This window comes from Salmo salar, chromosome ssa03, assembly GCF_905237065.1.
Source record: "Salmo salar chromosome ssa03, Ssal_v3.1, whole genome shotgun sequence".
NCBI lineage: Eukaryota > Metazoa > Chordata > Actinopteri > Salmoniformes > Salmonidae > Salmo > Salmo salar.
The window spans coordinates 28,579,842-28,603,349 of record NC_059444.1 but is presented as its reverse complement, the minus strand read 5'-3'; the positions used below and the strand labels follow the sequence as shown (position 1 = coordinate 28,603,349).

The 23,508-nt window shown below is 43.8% G+C and overlaps 1 protein-coding gene across 7 annotated transcripts in view; it reads right to left on the bottom strand.

Moving 5' to 3' along the window:
- The window catches only part of LOC106599252 (histone-lysine N-methyltransferase 2C), a 146,666-nt gene that overhangs the window by 88,470 nt on the left and 34,688 nt on the right, over nucleotides 1-23,508 (bottom strand). For 6 of the 7 annotated variants that reach the window (XM_014190384.2, XM_045714703.1, XM_014190382.2 and 3 more), the window contains 6 exons: nucleotides 13,507-13,587; nucleotides 12,543-13,279; nucleotides 9,960-10,094; nucleotides 1,743-1,859; nucleotides 622-726; nucleotides 384-488 (listed from right to left, as the gene is read on the bottom strand). In XM_014190384.2, the coding sequence (XP_014045859.2) occupies nucleotides 384-488; nucleotides 622-726; nucleotides 1,743-1,859; nucleotides 9,960-10,094; nucleotides 12,543-13,279; nucleotides 13,507-13,587 (1,280 nt within the window). The remainder of the gene's footprint in view (nucleotides 1-383; nucleotides 489-621; nucleotides 727-1,742; nucleotides 1,860-9,959; nucleotides 10,095-12,542; nucleotides 13,280-13,506; nucleotides 13,588-23,508) is intronic. The other variant, XM_014190386.2, reaches the window with a different exon arrangement.

The window sequence follows — 23,508 nt, the reverse complement described above, 5'->3', positions numbered from 1 at the left end:
TGTGAGTATATTGGCAAAAGTCCAAATTGTGTGCGCTTATCTCTTTAAGAAGGTCCCAGAGTAAAGGACATTAATATATGACTGTGCTGCCGAGCTACACTAAAGAGTTTTGTTTGCAGTAATTGGCAGCATTAAGAGATAAGGATGGAACCAACCTGAGCTGAGCTTCCTGTGATTACAGAGTTTATATGGCCCGTTTAATCCAGTTGACACTCACATAGTGAGTCAGTCAGTCATAGCCAGGTTAAAATGTTTGAAATCAATAGATGATTAACCCTAAGCCCAGTCATTTGTGGGGTTCTCACATTTCCTACTCGTATGTAGTATCACAATCTTCAGTAAGATCTCAGAGAAAATGCCACTGTAAAGGATGGGGTACTTACCTTGATGCCAACACAGAAGGGGTGGTAGCACTGCCCACACTGGGCACAGGCCAGAAGACGACCCTCCGCACCCAGCCCAAAACTCCCACACACCACACACATGTCCTGAGAGAGAGGAAACAAATGGAGTTTACACATGATACTAGAGAACCAAAGTTGAACTGTAATATGGTAAGAGAAACTAATCAAATAATAGAGGTACGGGAAATGTATCAATTGTACACAAACAGATGCCCACCTGTTTCAATGTGAAGCTGTCGTTGCTGGAGAATATGACCACGGTGTTGTGCATGGCATTCTCCTCTTCCTCCTTCACCTGGTATGGTGATTCCATGGTGGTGACCTGTATGTTATGAAGCATGAGCACAAATACACCATTAGATAGATGGGTTTGAGTCCTGTGATATTCCCTACATGAAAAGTGAAGTGTTTCTCTGTCTCTAAACCAATATTGCAGAGGTACGCGTCTCTGTTTATTGCGTAAATTCTTACAGATTATTTTACAGCATGTGAAGTTGTCAGCGTTACAAGAGACTGCCTGGATAGGATTATTGATTAGCATTTGCCTCTGACACGAATGCTGTGTCACGCTTTGGTATGGAGTAACATGCCCACTGGAATGAGTCTGTTTTTGTGCTGCAGCAAATAATCTATCCACAACATATGATTACTGTTTACAATACACCAGGAAAACTAGGAGGTTACTGGGTAATAAATAAGACTGGGATTTGCCCGGGACCTCACGATTCCATACGTATTGTGAATGGATACTGTAATTTTATTGCAATTTGATGTTCGAAACATATTGCTTAGTATATGTCTGCAGCAGAGAGACGAGAGAGGGCATTAGAACATTTGCTTTGATCAGTCATGAAAATAAAAGTGCTGAAAACACGTTCTAGCGCAGGTACAGCCGACTAGCGCTAGCTAACACTACCCAGAAAAACAATACTTGGAGCCAAAGTATTTTTATAATAAAAAATAAAAAATGTAATCTACATTTAACTAGGTAAGTCATTTAAGAACAAATTCTTATTTACAATGACGGCCTACTCCGGCCAAACCCAGACGAAGCTGGGCCAATTGTGCGCCGCCCTATGGGACTCCCAATCATGGCCGGATGTGATGCAGCCTGGATTTGAACCAAGGACTGCAGTGACGCCTCTTGCACTGAGATGCAGTGCCTTAGGCGCTGCGCCACTCGGGAGCCCCAGTATCAATAACATAACATCCAAAATAATATTGTGATATGTAACTGTCAATTTTTCCTCCCAACACTAGTAATAAAACGGTCTTTCAGTTAATTGTAATGGATTAGTGTGAACTAAAGAGATCAGGTTGACAGGTGACATAGCCTACCCCAGGGTTGACTGTGGGACTGGCTCCATTCTTCCCTCTCGCTCGGCCCCGGCCCCCTCTGCCCGACAGACCAGCCCCTCTGGGTCGCCTCCTCCCGGGGAAGCCTGACCCTCGACCCTGCAACAGAAACACACACCTCAGGACTCCTTCTCAACACACACCGGATCACACACACAGAAACACACACGAAAAACACTCGCAAGAGTAGTGTTCACAGTCAGATACAGAAAAACACACACAGGTCCTCGCTTGCTAGACTGTGATCGATGAAGTCAGCTTAATTAAAAAGTTTGCCATAGGGGACTTCTTCTCCTCCACCCACTGTAGAGCTGTTGAGCTATGAGGCTGCTGGTATCTAGTGAGGTAACAGGAACAGCAGCGTGGTCTACTTTACAGAGGTAATGTCCTTTCCCATCCAGTGGTGTTTTCTTGGATGGTAGGTAGAACATTGCAAAGCCTACGCACAGATATGAAATGGTTTCATATCCATAGTCATATTTAAACACATCTTAGAAAAGCTCTTGATTCAAGCTACAAAACAAATTGATGCAGGGCGAAAAAAGAGCCATTTCTGACTTACGAGAAGAAAATTGAGAACGCAATTTGTTTTTATTTTCTTTATTCAGCTAGAGCGACATACTACAAAGCAGGATCGATGAGTTAGTCAGCTAACTTTGATTTAAAAAAATTAAATAATAAACTGATTCAGGTTCATTAAGAAAGCTCAACTCCTATACTGAACAAAACTATAAATGCAACATGTAAAGTGTTGGTCACATGTTTCATTAGTGGAAATAAAAGATCCCAGAAATGTTCCATAAGCACAAAAAACATTTCTCTCAAATTTGTTTACATCCCTGTTAGTGACAATTTCTCCTTTGCCAAGATAATCCATCCACCTGACAGGTGTAGCATATCAAGAAGCTGATTAACCTGTTATGGCTAGGGGGCAGTATTTTCACGGCCGGATAAAAAACGTACCTGATTTAATCTGATTATTACTCCTGCCCAGAAACTAGAATATGCATATAATTATTAGCTTTGGATAGAAAACACTGCAAAGTTTCTAAAACTGTTTGAATGGTGTCTGTGTATAACAGAACTCATTTGGCAGGCCAAAACCTGAGAAGATTCCATGCAGGAAGTGCCCTGTCTGACAATTTCTTGCCCTTCTTGATTATCTCTATCCATTACAGGGGATCTCTGCTGTTACGTGACACTTCCTACGGCTCCCATGGGCTCTCAGAAGGCGGCAAAAAGCTGAATCGTGGCTTTGCAGGCTCTGGCTGAAAAAAAGTAGCGCGTTTGGATAGTGGCTGGTTACAGTAATGTGAGACTCAGGCTCGTGCCCGAGTCGACCCCATGCTTTATTTTCTTTCGTCTTTTTACCTAAACGCAGATTCCCGGTCGGAATATTATCGTTTTTTTACGAGAAAAATTGCATAAAAATTGATTTTAAACAGCGGTTGACATGCTTCGAAGTACGGTAATGAAATATTTAGAAATCTTTTGTCACGAAATGTGCCTTGCTCGTGACCCTTATTTACACTTCGGATAGTGCCTTGAACGCACGAACAAAACGCCGTTATTTGGATATAACAATGGATTATTTTGGACCAAACCAACATTTGTTATTGAAGTAGCAGTCCTGGGAGTGCATTCTGACGAAGAACACCAAAGGTAATCAAACTTTTCTAATAGTAAATCGGAGTTTTGTCAGGGCTAAACTTGGTGGGTGTCTAAATAGCTAGCCGTGATGGCTGGGCTATCTACTCAGAATATTGTAAAATGTGCTTTCACCGAAAAGCTATTTTAAAATCGGACACCTCGATTGCACAAAGGAGTTCTGTATCTATAATTCTTAAAATAAGTATGTTTTTTGTGAACGTTTATCGTGAGTAATTTAGTAAATTCACCAGAGGTTTGCGGGGGGTATGCTAGTTCTGAACGTCGCATGCTAATGTAAAAGCTGGTTTTTGATATAAATATGAACTTGATTGAACAAAACATGCATGTATTGTATAACATAATGTCCTAGGTGTGTCATCTGATGAAGATCATCAAAAGGTTAGTGCTGCATTTAGCTGTTGTTTTGTTTTTTGTGACATTATATGCTAGCTTGAAAAATGGGTGTCTGATTATTTCTGGCTGGGTACTCTGCTGACATAATCTAATGTTTTGCTTTCGCTGTAAAGCCTTTTTGAAATCGGACAGTGTGGTTAGATAAAGGATAGTCTTGTCTTTAAAATGCTGGAAAATAGTCATGTTTGAAAAATGGAAGTTTTTGTATTTTTGAGGAATTTGTAAATCGCGCCACGCGTATCATTGGATATTGGAGCAGGTGTTCCGCTAGCGGAACGTCAAGATGTAAGAGGTTAAATAGCATCATCATTACACCAGTGAACCTTGTGCTGGGGACATTAAAAGGCAACTCTAAAATGTGCAGTTTTATCAGACAACAAAATGCTACAGATGTCTCAAGTTGCGGGTGCGTGCAATTGGCATGCTTACTGCAGGAATGTCCACCAGAACTGTTGCCAGAGACGTGAATGTTCATTTCTCTGCCATCAGCCGCCTACGTCATTTTAGAGAATTTGGCAGTACGCTCAACTGGCCTCACAACCACAGACCAAGTGTAACCACGCCAGTCGAGGACCTCCACATCTGGCTTCTTCACCTGCGGGATTGTGTGAGACCAGCCACCCGGACAGCTGTTGAAACTGAGGAGTATTTCTGTCTGTAATAAAGCCATTTTGTAGGTGGGCTATGCCCTCCCAGGCCCACCCATGGCTGCACCCCTGCCCAGTCATGTGAAATCCATAGATTAGGGCCTAATGAATTTATTTCAGCTGAATTCCTTATATGAACTGTAACTCAGTAAATTCGTTGAAATTGTTACGTTGCTTTGATATTTTTGTTCAGTATGTGTTTGTTGAGTCAATTAGAACGTGCCCATGTTAAGCTTCTTAAAAATAAAAAAAGTTATTTCAGAATATTTAGCTGGCTAACTCATTGATCCTGCTTTGTAGGGTAACCCTTCAGTCTCCACATTCCACAACTCAAATACATAGGCAGTCCAGCGGTGACAACAAAACCCATTTCTCCAAATAAGACACCTTGATGTGTTCATCTTTCTCAGTAATAGGATCATCTCTCCTGCACCATTCTGAGAGACTAGTGCTGAGTGATTAGTGCTTTTTGAGGTTGGTGCGTTTTCGGTTTGATTATATAAATGCACTATGCATTATGTGGGTTGGATGCCATAACACAGACTAAAACAATTTAAAAGTCCCATGATGGTAGTGACTGCTCATTACTGATTATCACTTATTAACCATAATTTATTCACATTACTTTGATAAAACATTTCAGTTGTGTATATTACATTTGATGACATTATTATTTCATTCCAAGTCATCTAACCTCTGTCTGACAAAAATCACTATTTGTGACCCGATTCAGGAAACTAGGCGTATGTCGCAAGTCACGACTTCACAGTAGAGCCATTTGAACGTAAAACATATATTTTATCATTTTTTATCAAAATGCATTTATTGGCAGAAATGCATGTGAACATGTGAACCTTCATGTGCCTTAATATCAAACTTGTATGCCATCTGTAAATACGAATAAAATTGTTAAATTACGAGCCTAGTTGGTTTAGCCACAGAAAAAGTGAGCAACCTTCACGCTGGCCATGATTGGCTGAGATAATGAGTGGGCTGGACATGCCAAGAGATGAGTTTGGATTGGTCTGCCATATAGCACGTGTCTGTCTATGGGAACTCATCGGTATGTTTAGGTAATCGCGTTGAACGCGTTTTTTAAAAAAAAGTATCGCGTAGTAAAACTGCATAAACCTAATGTCAAGTTAAAGTGTATTGTTAGCTAGCTAACGTTAGCTGGTTGGCTCGCTAGCTAACGTTATGTGTTATGCTTTCCACTTTCTGGAGGACCGAGTTTAGAAATCTGTGGAATTCGAGTATGATAGCTAAGGGCAACCATGCATGGCATCAGGCAGGAGACGCGTCCAACCATGATCTATACAGGTAAGAAAGTCTAGCAAACTACATGTTCAGATATTACATGTTTCTAATTTTGACAGAAAGTGGTTTCATTTCAAATGTACTGTTAGCTAGCTAACGTTATTAGTATGATCTTATTCTTCGTATCTCAAGACTCATTTGCTTAACTAGTTATAGCCATTGAACCTGGTTGGTTGGCTACCTGCAGATTCATGCAGGGTAGTAACGTCATGAGTTGTGATTATGGTCCATTGTTTAGCTAGCTACATGTCTTAACAAAAGACTCCACTATGCAAGTATCCATTTCAATAGCATTTCACTGCAACTGTTGATAGACGTACTAGCTGGTAAATTCGATCTGGCTATCTACTCCGATTTCAGACCAAGGGTAAGATAGTCTAGCTAGCTACATTTTCAGATATTACGCGTTTCTAATTTTGACTAAGTATTTTCATTTCAAGTTAAAGTGTACTGTTAGCTAGCTAACGTTAGCTGGCTGGCTGGCTAACTAGCATTACGTCATGCGTTGGGATTCATTGTTTACCTAGATAGTTACCTAGCTACATTTCTTAACAAAAGACTCTCGTCTTAGTGTGCCAGAGCGCAGAATAACTGATGAATTTTTGAACACTCAACACCCGTTGAATATGTCCGGTGAAAGTAAACATCAGCAACAAAGCGTAATTAAATTTTTGCCAGCAGCAGTTAGTCACAAACGCTCTGGATAACGTGAAAACAGCCGAACCAGTTCTGCTAGGGGGAGTAAAATGATCAGAGTGGGGTGTTCTCTCATTATGTGTCTGGAAGTAGCTAGCCAATGTAAGCCAGTTAGCTTGGGTGCTTGACTGTCGTTGTGAGGTCAGAGGTTTCGGATCAACCTTACTTATTGGCCAGAGCGTCCAGTGTGCCCTCTGAACACGAAACGCTCTGAATTTACGAACGGACAATCTGACAGCACAGTTGCAGTCACCAACACTCTGGATAACATAACAGCCTAATCAGCTCTGCTAGGGTGAGTAATGTTCAGTGAGCTGTTCTCTCTCAGATGTCTGGAAGTAGCTGGCAAGTTAGTAGAGAACGCTCAGATCAACCCTTAAAGAGATAGGTGGGGCTAAGGCTTAAGAGGGTGTGAACAATGCTGAATGGGTATATGAATGGGTGGTTCCCCAACTTTTTATAGTCCCGTACCCCTTCAAAACATTCAACCTCCAGCTGCAGTCAGCACACTCTCAAATGTTGTTTTTTTGCCATCATTGTAAGCCTGCCACACACACACACTATACATTTATTAAACATAAGAATGAGATTGAGTTGTCACGACCCGGCTTGTGGGAAGTGACAAAGAGCTCTTGTAGGACCAGGGCACAAATAATAATAATCAATACTTTTAATGTTTATTTAGCCATCTTACATATACAAATTTTGTTCATCTAAAATTGTGAATAACTCATCACAGGTTAATGAGAAGGGTGTGCTTGAAAGGATGCAGATAACCCTGCAATGTTGGGTTGTATTAATCATTTTCCACACACAGTCTGTGCCTGTATTTAGATTTCATGCTATTGAGGGGCGAGAATCCACTCTCACATAGGTACAGTTGCAAAGGGCATCAGTGTCTTATCAGCGTGATTTGCCAAGGCAGGATACTCTGAGCGCAGCCCAATCCAGAAATCTGGCAGTGGCTTATGATTTATTTTTTTATTCACAGAACCGCTTGTTGCAATTTTGATGAGGCTCTCTTGTTCAGATATCGGTAAGTGGACTGGAGGCAGGGCATGAAAGGGATAACGAATCCAGTTATTTGTGTCATCCGTTTCGGGAAAGTACCTGTGTAATTGTACAGATACCAAACACATCTTGACCACCAAAGTCCATTTGATGTCACAAAGCTGTCAAGTACTTTAAAAATATCCTCTCCTGTTGTCCTGGTTTCCAGAAGAGGATGTCTTCCTTAATTGACCCCCCATAAACTTAACGGACATATAACAGTCGCTCAAAAACCCCCGTGAATTATTTTTCAAATTGGCATGTTTTGTTTCTAAATGTCTGCGCAAGAGTGACGGTTTCATCGAGTTGTCAGATAGTATTTTTGCACATATAACACACTGTGGCTGAGGAAAGGCACTACACCCAATATAAGTGAATGCGCCAAATCAACGTAGTTCTCATCATATTTGCGCCTCTTCGATTGTTCAACGTCCCTGTCTGTTGTTCGGTGCTGGGCTAGCAACAAATGTAGAATTACTGATGCTAGCATTGGATGTGCTCGTGAAAGCAGAACAACATGTGTCGTCGACAGGTGCAAGTGTAGCAGAGCTGATAGTAGCGGTACTACCAGCAGAGCTGATAGTAGCGGTACTACCAGCAGAGCTGATAGTAGCGGTACTACCAGCAGAGCTGATAGTAGCGGTACTACCAGTAGAGCTGGTAGTAGCGGTACTTCCAGTAGAGCTGGTATGTGTGTCTATGGACGCGGGCCTTACTTTTTTTAAAACCATTTATCCATTTTTAAGCAAACGGAATGAGCAGCAGCTACATTTGGCTACATACGGACTGTTAGTGGAATTCCTGCGACAGAGTAACAGTTAATTTGATTGGATGTTAATTATTTTACTAGGCTACCTGTATTTGACATAGTGTTGTTATTTCGCTGAACACTAGATGGTTTCATTTTATTTTTGGCAGTGAAACGAGGCTACTCGGGCAAGAAAAAAAAAACTCACCCAAATGTATAGCCCGTTGGAAAATATAAATGTACTGTTTGGAAATGTGAATCACATTTTTATTTGGCGTACCAGCAACGGCATTGCGGGTAGCCCTGGGGGAATACCTGGTATAGACAAAGAAGGTCTCTCCAATAGCAGTACTAAAACATTGAAGATGATTTTCTCAAAAGTGAGTTTACAAGTTGATCAACTTCCAAAAGCAGAATTACTTTCCCATTGTTTCTCTATATGCCCACGATCATGCATTCTTCTGTCTCTTCTGTAGCAGGCATAAAAGAAACACAGACCGGACAAGTAGATGCGCAATGGATTATGGTTATTGTAGTTAATAACCACATTTTATGCACTAAACTATGTGGCCTATTGGAAACAACAACTCCCTACTACATTGCACAGTTCAGGCTGGATCTAATTTATCTTTAGAGAAACTGTGCAATGCGTGCATTGAGCTCACCAAAAAATATAAATACATGGAATAAAAAAAGTATTGAACCTACATCGGTCAATTAGTTGTTTAAAAATAAAAAAAATACAAATATTGGTTAAATCGCTCAGCACTATGAGAGACAGCCTTTGTAACACAGCAAGTGTTCAGGCTCTCTGTCCAGGCTGTTGACAGAGGACCTCTCTAATGTTATTCTGGCCATTTGAACTCCATTATGCTGTCAACACATTTCCGATGCTGGTGGCTGCTGGGGCCTAATCACGGCTGTCAATCTAGACTACTTTCTGTGAATCTTCCCCCCCAAATCCCTCCTCCCCGATTCCCAAGTCCAGTCTCTTCACACCCCCCAGCGGTCTGACATCCTGATTGACACACAGTATGGTGCTGCTTAACCTGTCCAAAACCCATGCCAAGACCCAGAAATGACCACCTCACTTAGCGCCAGTGTGTAACACTAATGTCACCATGGCGACATATTGCAGCATCCACTTGGGCAGGCCTAAGTGCCCACACAGCCCACTTAATAAAAAAACCCATCTCCATCCCGCCCCAAACTCACCCACAAAAGTATGACACAAACAAAACAAACAATTAAACAAACAAACAAACAAACAAACAACAGGTTAAACCTTGTGCCTCAGGCTGCAAAGGAAGACCAAGATATAGCATTGTGAATTGGGTTAATATTACAAGTACATGTGCAAAGCCTAGCAAGAGATCCTCTCTAGTGGATGAAAGTGAAGCATTTTGCCATTAAGGATGAGTCGTATTAGGCTACTACAGGTTCACATTCACCGTTCCCTTATTAGCCTGTCAATGTGAATTCACCACAGTCTCCTCTCCTCTGGTGACACACTGATAGATTAATGATTCATTGTGAAAGTCCACCATTAACACAGTGACATCAAGCATCACTCTGCCAGTGCACTTCACATAGCCTAAGGTAAGCAGAAGACTGCTGTGGCATGGCCCTGTGGTGGTTCTGGAGGTCTGGTCTCCAGAGAGAGCCGCGGTTATTTACCACTCTGATGCTCCAGGCAGGGCTGCCGCAGCCGGACGAGAGCTGCCTGGTCTTTGGGACGTTCCACCCCTCTGGCTGGTCTGGAGACCAGGAGGGGGAGCTCACACTGCTATGGGGGCTCCCATGCCATGCGCCCTAAGGTACAGGTAGGGGGCCGGGTTGGGTGGGTGAGAGAGGGAGGGATTGAGGGGAGAAGGAGGGTGACAAAATGCAGCAACTTAAAAAACAAAGCCAGAGAAAGATGAAAACATAACAGACAGATGCAGTGAGTTTAAAAGGCTGGTGGCTGAAGAAGCTTGTTGGGACCATTCAACACACCCCAAGTAAGAGATATGGAGCTAATAATGATGCTGTTATACATTCTGACTTGGGGCAAAAAGCCAGGACGATATGATGCACATGATACTTTCTATATTAAAGCCAATCCAAGATATCGTTCATGCATACGAGTTGAGGCATGTTTCGAGCTAGACGTTCAGAGAGAGCTTGCAAAGGTGAAGCAGAATCGTGTTAGTCGGCGCACAGCAACCTTGAATTCAGACAACACCGCAGCCTTCGTCAAGGCAACAGCACCATGCAACAGCAGCAGGACGGGGAAGAGCAAGAAACCACATCATCCTCTTGCCATGGCAACTGTATGTCACTGCCTCACTCATATCGCTGGCTTGTTGACAAAACAGCACCTGGATGCGTCGGACAGGAAGACTGACAGTGCATGCCTCTTCTGAGACAGAAGCATAAAGACTTGAAGACACCAAATCTGACTACACAGGATTCCACTGTATTCAAATAGCCTACATTTGATCTCCCCCCCCAGGCCTGATCTAACAAATGAGTCTGTCTACGCACACCGTTTATTTAAGCAATAGGGTATATCTGGAGAGAAAAACACGACGTTGCAAGGCTAAACTCTCCTCAGCCTCATCCATAATATATCAGAGCCATGTGTGTGATTCATATCCCAGTATAATTAGGATTTGACCCAACCCGCATACTGTGTCTCTGATTAGTGACTTGATGAAAGTGTGTGTGTGTGTGGGGGGGGGGGGTTAACAAAGCCCTAATGAAGGTATTCTAAGGAGAATGAGAACAGGCTTGTAGCCATCATCAGAGAGGGACTGACTTCAGCACATCAAGCATGTACTAGGAATGCCATGGAAATTAGATACTAGTCTAGGACAGGTGAAACAGCGCGCTTGAAGTTATACTGTAGGATTACATATGGGGATGTATATAAAGTAGCCTGTTTTGTATTGTCTATATATGTTGGCAGTGTGCTCCTATAGGGCAGTGTGTGTACATAAGGTGGTGGGTGTTTGCAGAGTGGATCAGAACGAACAGGCAAAGTGTAGAGGTGGGGTACAGTGTGTAAGGTTCTTGGTAAGCGGGGTTTGCATATGGCCTAAGGAATAGGCCGTACTAATATTCTATTCTCATTCTGCAGTGTGGGAAATTAACTATTCTTCCGACTCACCATCAGTATTCTTCAGACTCACCATCAGTGAATCCCAAATCAGCCTCTCTCACCCCTACCAACTTGTTCGGAGAGCCCGCCGTTGTCACGTGTTGCTGATAAAAGTCAGAGGGTGACATATATAAAGTGGCGAGGGGATCAATAAACCCCATCAACTTTGGGACACACTGGCGACTTGAATGATGCAATTCATGTTCCAAATGTAATAATAAAACGAGCATGAAATTCTAATGAACAAATTCCCCCTATGGTTTCACAAGATATAAACCTCAGAAACAGTTAGGCTACCTCCCAAATGAAGTGGTTATTTAACTTGTTCGACCTGTCAAGTCTCAAAATCAGACAAACAAACAAACATGAGTCATATGATTAGTCATGCCTCTCAATTCTTTTGTATGATGTTGTGCAAACTCCAAAGCTACCGCGGTGCCTGTTGGGATAGCCACTGCGGCCTCCAGAGTGAAGAGCTATCTGAGGGTCTAATTAGCCCCTACACCCTCGATCATTTTCACTCCCTCAACTTTGGGACACTTGTGCATCGCGGAGGAGGGCGAGCATGAACGCGCAAATGGGAGGGGGAGGGGCTATTTGGGATTCAGATCAAGTGAAAACTGAGGCGGGAAGGTGAGAACAGCCGTGGTCTCTGCTGACGATACAGTTTGGCCAATAACCCGACATCAAACACACAGGACTCAACGCTTCTCAACTGCTCAACTGGCAAGTTCTCTGGGTTAAGTGTCCTCTGCAGCAGCAACACCCGTTTTAATCATATTCCAAACCACTGACATCATAGCCAATCCACCGCTCTGGGGCAGAACACTCAGAAACTTTCTCCTCCTCTCATCATTCAACACACTCAACCACAGAATGACCGACCTAGAGGATTACACAATTATGGTTCCTCTACAGAGATTTCACCCTGGGATTTTTTTTAGATGCTCTTTGAAAATAAAAGACATAAGCCTAGATAATACATAAATAATATATCAATTATTACACACAAAAAAGGAGATTCTGAAACAGATTTTGAAGCCCTGGGATACAACCCTAAGAATAACACGTCAAGATTTGGATCTAAGACAAGAGCACCCACCAGCACCATGCATTACCTGCTTCACCCTGGGTCTGCCTGGGGAGAACTTCCTCTTGGAGATGGCTGGCTTGCCCATGCCGATCTTAGGGGTGAGAAGTATGAGGGTGGTGGAGGGGACGCTGCTGCTGTGTTCCCCCGGGGCAGGGTGGGCGTGGAGGGGAGGCTCCCGAGGAGAGGGCCCCATGGTTCTAGGGGAGGAGTGGGTAGGGGAGGCAGCCATCTCTGCCAGTCTTTCCATGGATGTCTTGTAGGGCTTCTCCTCGATGGGGGGACTGAGGTGGGAGAGGTTAGGCTTGCTCTCAGTCTCGGGGGTGGTGTCCACCTGTTCCAAGGCGCAGGCCCCGTCCAAAGACCCACCAGCCAGTACCTGAGACATAGGTTCCCCTTTCCTCTCCCTCCTAGCCTTCACTGCTGTCTCCAGACTAGACAGACCTTCCACCTGTTCTACTCCTGAATTATCAGAAGCTGATACCTCCATGGGTTCTTCCTTGATGATTACGGACGCAGTACTTGGTTCTTTGGTGGTGGTGGGTGGGGTCATGATGTCCTCTGTGCTGGGTTTCAACGCCCTGTTTTCAGAGGAGGGTTCTGTCTTTACTGGCTCGGTCAGTCGTGTTGTTATATCCTGTGGCTGCTCTGGCTCTCTTGACACCTGGGATGGCAGGGGTTGTTTCTCAGGCTCCTGCATGGTCAGCCTGGGAGACTCAGGACCTTTTGTTGAAGGAACATCGGTCTCCGCTGCTGGTTGCATTTCTATGGAAATGAACAGAGATAAATAGACATCACACGACCCGTCAGTAAAATATCAGAATGAAAACCAACAGATGACAAAGGCTGTACCATTTGGAATTTAAACCAATATTTTCACATAAGGGAAGTTGCCTTAGATGGTGAAAGGCCTATTGAAGTAGGAGTAGAGAAAGAACTAGAGGCTGAGTAAAAGCAGAACAAATACTCTTAATACAGGCTATGAACCTAACCTGGGTGTAACTGGCTCAGGTCCTTGCTGACAGACACCTCATCAGTCCCTTGCTCCACAGCAGCTGCTCCCACTGAGAGGCCTGGGAGAGAAGCAGGGGATTATAGCAGTGAGAGACTAACCTGAAACCCACCATCAGCTGATCATTTGTCCAGACTCAGCCTCTTACAGAATGACAGATTACGTGGGTAAAGATTGGAGTCATCATTTTCATCACAGGATACGGACATAATTAAACATTAATGGAGTGAAAATGATAGACAAAAAGAGGGGGAGAGAGAGAGAGTGAGAAAGAGAGACGGTTGTTACTGATTGTCCTGTTAGTGACATTTTGATTTGTATTTTTTTTTTAATGCTGTTGTTCCTAATGAATCATTTCCAAAATACGCTTTCGCAATATGTACATTGTTACGTCATGCCAATAAAGCAAAGGAAAATGGAATGTGTGTGAGAGAGAGAGAGAGAGAGAGAGAGAGAGAGAGAGAGAGAGAGAGAGCGAGAGAGTGAGAGCCAGAGAGAGAAATTAAAAGTGGGCTAATACAGGCAGAAATATTAGATGCCCAGCAGGCTTATTGGCAGTGAACAGAGTCAGTTTTAACTGGGCATTATTTCAAATCCCACTCCTTCCAACAGCCAAAGACGCATAGCTTTGATTTGTAACGTCAATCCCAGCTAGCAGTCTTTGATTGCGGTAGCTGTCCCTCTCACACACAGAACCGAACCACTGAGACTTGCAGATTCCCAGCCAAGTGCCCTCAAAGTAACCCAATAATCCATTACTAAGTCATGAATCTGTCACATAAAAAGCCCTCATTTCCTCATGGAAAAGACAGTCATCCATCTAGGCCAACACCAGATAGGAGGATTTTATAAACTCAATATTGGCTGAGGTTAACAGACCTGAGCTGCAGGCTGTTAAATACCTCAGGTTTCTCAACTCCAGCTGCCGCACACAAAAAAAGGAAACTGGAGAACAGGTGCTCACTCAAAGCAATGGTTGCCCCAACGTGGCAGTCCAAGCAACGTTAGAAAACAACGGACTGTGTGTAGCTACAATCAAATTTGTAATCATCATCAATGCATTCTTACACACATACTCCCGTAGCACCTCCCGCCTATCCTCAGAATTCCTGCTGACAGCTTTGGACAAACCACAAACAGTTCCTCACATTTCACAAGTTCCCACAACATCCCCGCTCTGATGATCCCATCCCAACAAACACACAACATGCACCTGCTGAGCATTTCTCCACTAGGAAAGGACTTTGAGTAACCATGACAACCTGCATATCAAGGTCTGAACTCTGATGACTGTGCAGCTCACAACACGAGCATATCTGGGCCTCGACACCCAGAGAGTCAATTACGAGATGAGTGAGCATTAAAAGCATCCTTCTTACAAAACACTACAGAGGGGTCGAGTTATCATTATCAAACCCTTACTGCCGATTACTGTCATCATGAACCCTTCCTGCAGATCAAATCCTCCTTCCCCTTGTGGACACACACACAGCTCTATTTTACACAGATAAGCCATCATCGTGTCACATTTCATTTGTGTTCACACCATGGATCTGACAGTAGGCGGTATGTCTGTCATTAGATTCATGATAAGCCTGCTGCTAAGCTCTGAGTGGATGAGAAGGATCTGGACAGGTTACCACAGCTCATTTTAATAACCTTAATTAACTTTTACACTGGGTTGCAGGCAGGCCAGGAGGAGATTGGCTTGTAGTGCCATGATCCCACAAAGCCAATGTTTAGCAAGCCTATGCAACACCACAGCTAGCATATAGCCCAGCACCAAAACATACACATATGAATAGGCCTGAAAGGACATTTGGTATACCTGTCTGGGAGCAGTGATTGGATACGTAGCCTACATTGTGAATGACATCCCTCATCTACTGAGGACAAGACGAGAGCATCAAACATATGCCAAAAGCTGTCAATATGACATTTGAATGGATGACCGATCAACAGAGAGTGTAGAATTGATGAAGTTTCTCTCTACAGGTGTGAGACAACAGGGGCAGTGAATGGAGGAGAGGATGTAGGGGCCAGACCGTGGACAGGAGGCGTGTGGCGGCTGAATTCAGAGCTAAACCAACCATCTATTATGACCTAGTACTATAGCCCATGGTGTTCAGCCTCAGGCCTCTCGAGGGAGGCTCCGCTCCTCCAATCAATGGAGATGAAATGCTAGTGGATCAAGGCCCCTAGAGGTTCTTTACCATCACACAGGCCTAATCACCAGCCTCTCTCCACACTGCCAGCAGCTCACACAGCAGCAGCACAATAAAACAAAAGCACTGCTGCTTAGGACAGGAGCCACACACAGACATACAGGATTCCAAAGTTGTTCGCTCCCCTTTGTGTGTGTGTGTGTGTGTGTGTGTGTGTGTGTGTGTGTGTGTGTGTGTGTGTGTGTATAGTTGCAAGAGGGGGTGAGTGGGAAAGAGGGGATAAACTCGGGTGTTTTTAACAGCCACATAGGCGCTGGATCAGAATCTTGGACAACTCGCTGCCTGGTTATCTGTCATCAGCACCGCTCCCCTCCCTCCACAACAGACGGTGGACATCCAGGTTAGAACCCACAGTAATATACCCTGCAGCTCATTCACCTGCTACATTAATAAGTGCATCGATGACATCTTCCCCATAGTGACTGTACGTACATATCCCAACCAAAATCCATGGATTACAGGCAACATCCACACTGAGCTAAAGGCTAGAGCTGGCACTATCAAGGAGCGGGACACTAATCCGGACGCTTATAAGAAATCCCGACACGACCTCCGTTGAGCCATCAAACAGGCAACGCATCAACACAAGACTAAGAGTGAATCCTATTTCGCCGGTTTTGACGTTCGTCGGATGTGGCAGGGCTTGCAAACTATCATGGATTACAAAGAGAAACCTAGCCGCAAGCTGCCCAGTGACACCAGCATACCAGAGGAGCTAAATGCCTTCTATGCTCCCTTCAAGGCAAGCAACAATGAACCATGCATGAGAGCATCAGCAATTGAGGACAATTGTGTGATCTCACTCTCTGTAGCCGATGTAAGACTTTTAAACAGGTCAACATTCACAAGGCCGTGGGGCCAGATGGATTACCAGGATGCGTACTCAGAGCATGCGAGGACCAGCTGGCGGGTGTCTTTACTGACATTTTCAAAGTCTCCCTGACCCAGTCTGTAATACCTACATGTTTCAAGCAGACCACCATTGTCCCTGTGCCCAAGAACTCAAAGGTAACCTGTCTAAATGACTACTGCCCCGTAGCACTCACATCTACTATATAATGGCGCCGGAGGGGATGGCTGCCGTTTTACGCGCTCCTAACCAACTGTGCTATTTTGGTGTTTTTCGCATTGTTTGTTACTTATTTTGTACAGAAAGTTGCTGCTACTGTCTCTTATGACCTAAAAGAGTGTCTGGACATCAGAACAGCGATTACTCACCTCAAACTGGATGAAGATTTTTTTCTTTAATGAGTCTGACGCAAAGGATATAGTGCTTCCCGGAGACCAGGCTCAAATCCCAGTAATTCGGGTGAAGAAAAGATGGAGATACAGGCAGTGAAGGTCGGGGTGCCTCGTGAGGATTCGTAGGCAAGTGTGTAAATCACCCCTGCCATCGGTTCTACTGACCAACGTCAGTAGAACTGGAAACCAATCACTGGAAAACAAACTGGATGAAACAAACGGTCGAGACTATCCTACCAACATGACATTAAAAATGGTCATATCTTATGTTTCACCGAGTTGTGGCTGAAAGACGACACAGATAATAGAGCCGACTGCGTTTTCCGTGCATCGGCAGGACAGAGCAGCTACGTCTGGTAAGACGAGGGGTGGGGGTCTATTTGTCAATAACAGCTGGTGCTTGATGTCTAATATTAAAGAAATCTCGAGGTATTGCTCGACTGAGTACCTCATAAGCTGTAGACCACACAATCCACCAAGAGAGTTCTCATCTATATTATTCATAGCGATCAATTTACTACCACAAACCGATTTACCACCACTAAGACCGCACTCAGCAAGCTGTATAAGGCTATAAGCAAACAAGAACATGCTGATCCAGAAAGGCGCACCTAGTGGCCGGGGACTTTAATGCAGGGAAACTTAAATCCATTTTACCCAATTTCTAACAGCATGTCACGTGTAACCAGAGGAAAAAACCTCTAGACCACATTTACTTCACAGACAGAGGCGCATACAAAGCTCTCCCACGCTATCCTTTTAGTACATCTGACAATAATTCTATCCTCCTGATTCCTGCTTACAAGCAAAAACTAAAGCAGGAAGATATAGTGACTCGCTCAATATGGAAGTGGTCAGACGACACAGATGCTAAGCTAAAGGACTGTTTTGCTAGCACAGACTGGAATATGTTCAGTGTTTCATCCAATGGCATTAAGGAGTATACCACCTCAGGTCAATGCCTTAATCAATAAGTGCATCGACGACGTCATCCCCGTACGTACACATCCCAACCAGAAGCCATGGATTACAGGCAACATCCGCACCGAGCTAAAGGCTAGAGTTGCCCCTTTCAAGGAGCAGGACACTGAAAAAAATCCTGCTATTACTTCTATGCTCGCTTCAAGGCAAGCAACACTGAACCATGCATGAGAGAACCAGCTGTTCCGGACGACTGCGTGATCACGCTTTCAGTAACCGATGTGAGCAAGACCTTTAAACAGGTCAACATTAACAAGGCTGCGGGGCCAGACGGATTACCAGGGCGAGTATTCAGAGCATGCGTGGACCAACTGGCAAGTGTCTTCACTGACATTTTCAACCTGATCGAGTCTGTAATACCTACGTTTTGAGCAGACCATCATAAACTCTGTGCCCAAGAATGCGAAGGTAACCTGCTTAAATGACTACCGCCCCGTAGCACTCACGTCGGTAGCCATGAAGTGCTTTGAATCACTGGTCATGGCTCACATTAACACCATCATCCCAGAAATCTTAGACTCACTCAAACGCGCATACTGCCCCAACAGATCCACAGAGAACACTATTTCAAATCACACTCCACACTGCCCTTTCCCACCCGGACAAAACGAAGACCAATGTGAGAATGCTATTCATTGACCACAGCTCAGCTTTCAACACCATAATGCCCACGAAGCTCATTATTAACCTAAGGATCCTGGGATTAAACAACTCCCTCTGCAACTGGATCCTGGACTTCCTGACCGGCCGCCCCCAGGTGGTAAGGGTAGGCAACAACACATCTGCCACTCTGATCCTCAACACTGGGGGCCCTGAGGGGTCTGTGCTTAGACAACAACCACTCCCTCAATGTGAACAAGACAAAGGACATGATGGTGGACTACAGGAAAAGGAGGGCCAAACATGCCCCCATTCACATCAGCGGGGCTGTAGTGGAGTGGGTTGAGAGTTTCAAGTCCCTTGGTGTCCACATCACCAACAAACTATCATGGTCCAAACACACAAAGACAGTCATGGAGGGCACAACAACACCTTTTCCCCCTCAGGACACTGAAAAGATTTGGCATGGGTCCCCAGATCCTCAAAAAGTTATACAGCTACACCATCGAGAGCATCCTGACCGGTTTCATTGCCGCATGGTATGGCAACTGCTCGGCATTCGAACGTAAGGCGCTACAGAGGGTAGTGCGTACGGCCCAGTACATCACTGGGGCCAACCCTCCTGCCATCCAGGACCTATATACTAGGCAGAGTCAAAGGAAGGCCCAAAAAATGTAAAAGGCTCCAGCCACCCAAGTCAAAGACTGCTCTTTCTGCTACCTCAAGGAAAGCAGTACCGGAGCAACAAGTCTAGGTCCAAAAGGCTTCTTAACAGCTTCTACCCCCAAGCCATATGACTCCTGAACAATTAATAAAATGGCCACCTGGACTATTTACATTGACACCCCCTTTGTTTTTACACTGCTGCTACTCACTGTTTATTATCTATGCATAATCACTTTACCCCTACCTACAGTGGCAAGAAAAAGTATGTGAACCCTTTGGAAATACCTGGATTTCTGCATAAATTGGTCATAAAGTTGTATCTGACTTTCATCTAGATCACAACAACAGACAAACACAGTCTGCTTAAACTAATAACACAAACAATGATTTGTTTTCATGTCTTTATTGAACACTCCGGGTAAACATTCACAGTGCAGGGTGGGAAAAGTATGTGAACCCTTGGATTTAATAACTGGTTGACCCTCCTTTGGCAGCAATAACCTCAATCAAATGTTTTCTGTAGTTGCGGATCTGACCTGCACAACAGTCAGGAGGAATTTTGGACCATTCCGCTTACAAAACTGTTTCAGTTCAGTAATATTATTGGGATGTCTGGTGTGAACTGCTCTCGAGGTCATGCCACAGTATCTCAAATCGGGTTGACGTCAGGACTGACTGGGCCACTCCAGAATGCGTATTTTCTTCTGTTGAACCCATTACTTCTGTGTTTTGGGTCGTTGTCCTGTTGCATCACCCAACTTCTGTTGAGCTTCAATTGGCGGCCAGATAGCCTAACATTACCCTGCAAAATGTATTGATAAACTTGGGAATGCATTTTTCCGTCAACGATAGCAAGCTGTCCAGGCCCTGAGGCAGCCCCAATCCATGATGCTCCCTCCAACATACTTTACAGTTGGGATGAGGTTTTGATGTCGGTGTGCTGTGCCTTTTTTTCTCCACACAGTGTTGTGTGTTCCTTCTAAACAACTCAACTGTAGTTTCATCTGTCCAAGGAATATTTTGCCAGTAACGCTGTGGAACATCCAGGTGCGGTTTGCAAACTTCAGATGTGCAGCAATGTTTTTTTTGGACAGCATTGGCTTCTTCCGTGGTGTCCTACCATGAACACCATTCTTGTTTAGTGTTTTACGTATCGTAGACCCGTCAACAGGGATGTTAGCATGTTCCAGAGATTTCTGTAAGTCTTAGATGACACTCCAGGATTCTTCTTAACCTCATTGAGCATTGCGCTGTGCTCTTGCAGTCATCTTTGCAGGACGGCCACTCCTTGGGAGAGTAGGAACAGTGCTGAACTTTCTCCATTTATAGACAATTTGTCTTACTGTGGACTGTTGAACATCAAGGTTTTTAGAGATACTTTTGTAATCCTTTCCAGCTTTATGCAAGTCAACAATTCTTTAGGTCTTCTAAGATCTTTTTTGTTTGAGGCATGGTTCACGTCAGGCACTGCTTCTTGTAAATAGCAAACTCAAATTTTGTGAGTGTTTTTTATAGGGCAGGGCAGCTCTAACCAACATCTCAAATCTCGTCTCATTGATTGGACTGCAGGTTAGCTGACTCCTGACTCCAATTAGCTTTGGAAATGCCATTAGCCTAGGGGTTCACATACTTTTTCCAACCTACACTCTGAATGTTTAAATTATGTATCCCACCTGGACAAGAGGAACACCTATGTGAAAATGCTGTTAATTGACTACAGCGCAGCATTCAACACCATAGCGCCCTACAAGAACATCACTTAGCTCCAGACCCTGAACACCTCCCTGTGCAACTGGATCCTGGACTTCCTGACGGGCCACCCCCAGGTAGGCAACAACACACCCGCCACACTGACCCTCAACACAGGGGCCCCTCAGGGGTGCGTGCTTAGTCCTAGGGCTGCACGATTTGGACAAAATATAAAATGCGCTTTTTGGCCAGATGTTGCAATTGTGATTATGAATTGCGATTTTTAAACCAGTATCAGGGTAGAGAAAATCACTTCTAAAATGAGATCATATGAATTAATACATACTGTGCTAACTGAATACAAAACCAAACTTTTTTTCCAACATTGTTATAGGCTACATATGATAATAGATAGGATTATTACACCTACATATATTATTACACCTACATATATTAACAAACACATTTTTTAAATAATCAAAATATAGTGTGATTTAATCGCAGCAGTAATTAATGAATTAATAACACGAGTTCCCATTTCCTATTTTACCATTTTACCTTTTTTACCATTATGAATTCTTAAATAACCTAGGTTAATTATTTATTCAGGCAGCAATAGACTGCAGATGGAATAGAAAGCTTAGGATTGTGTAATTATGTATAAGCAGGCTTAATCATTATTATAATTCAAATTATAAATCAAAGTGCGTTTAAAAACATGTAACACACATAGCTTAACGATTGGAAGGTGCAGCTTGTGTCCAAAACATTGAAGTCTGGTCCAGTTACTCAACGCGACATGTTTCAACATCTCACTTATTTTTGTTGTACAGTGTTGGGATAGTGAATATGTGCGAGATGGAATCTTGTATTTCCTGTCCACCTTGTTCATCCTCATCTTAAAGTAGTCTTCTCTGACTGTGTAAATAGGAACCATGTCTTTGGCTGTGATTGCTTCTGTGATTTCTATGTGCCTGCGCGGGATGTTCTTTCATAGGGCGTTAGTTACACTTGAAAACGCATCGGCAATCAATGCCTGTTTAACATAGGGTGCTGGTTATGGCTGAGGGGCATTGCGGCTGTCCGTCGCTTTTTGTTGTTGTTGTAACTACGCAATTGTCGTAAAGTAGAAGGATGTTTATTTTTAAAATGATTCAATAAATAATAATGTTGCCTCATTGTCGCCACAACTGAGGGACTTTTTGCACAGCACATGCATTTAGTTGATATCGGTTTGTCTATAGCCGTAATACTCCCATACCATTGAAGATGCGCCCTTCTTTGGCACTAAATCGACGTTCTCTTTAGAACTGGCAGCACTCGTGTATCCGACACACATGCGGTAAAGCCAGAGTTCCTAAACCTTATGCTGTACTGTCTTTGGTAAAGCCCTTTCTCTCCTGACCTGCATCTAGCGGTGTGCTCTAAGCAGGGAGCACGTGCATGCCATGCAGAGAGAGCCGCTTGTGAATGGTCAGCATCCTCTGTGCATGTAGAGCAAATTAACAGAGTCTAGCACATCTCACTGGAGGAGGTATATTAGTCGGGTTTTTGTTGTATTAATGGAATGTCAAAGAAACAAGAAAATCGCAGCCTATTGCGATATGGATAGTGCACGTCAATATCGGAATTTCGATCTGAATTCGATTCCTCGTGCAGCCCTAGTAAGTCCCCTCCTGTTCACCCACGACTGCGTGGCTGCACACGACTCCAAAACCGTCATTAAGTTTGGGGAAGTGGTAGACCTGATCACCGACGATGAGACCGCCTATAGAGTTGGTCAGTGAACTGGCCGTGTGGTGCCAGGACAACAACCTCTCCCTCAACATCACCAAGACAAAGGAGCTGCTCGTGGACTACAGCAAACGGAGGCCCGAGCATGCCCCCTTTTGTGGCAGTAATACCCCATAAAAGCAATTACGCCCTTGGGCTGAATATAATAATTAAAATTCCCTTCTCCTGGCTGCCAATCGCCATGCTCTGAAGCCACCTCTCATTCACATGGCTCTCTCAATTCTTAGCCAATCCCAGCTAACTAGCGATTAGCATTAGTGGCTAACACAATTTAGCTGAACTTGCTAAGAAAATACAAACTAGCTGTTTGCAGATGTAAGAAACACAAACTAATATTGTAATTATAGAACCCTTGAGGATTTATACTAAGATCAAAGTGGAAACAACATCATTGTCATCAACATTGTTGCATGTGGCAGCAGGTAGCCTAGTAGTTAGAGCGTTGGACTAGTAACCGAAAGGTTGCTAGATCAAATCCCTGAGCTGACAAGGTATGAATCTGTCGTTCTGCCCCTGAACAAGGCAGTTATTAACACACTGTTCCCCGGTAAGCCGTCATTGTAAATACGAATTTGTTCTTAACTGACTTGCCTAGTTAAATAAAAGGTTAAATATAAAAAATAAATGTGCTGCATTGACCATGCAGACTGAACAAAGTATCTCATGGTCAAGCAACATCAAAATGCGCTCCTTGAGTGACGGGACTAAGTCTGTGTGGAGAGAGAGAGAGCGAGTGGAGAGGGATACTATAAAAATGGACATTACACACAGCGCATCACATTTAA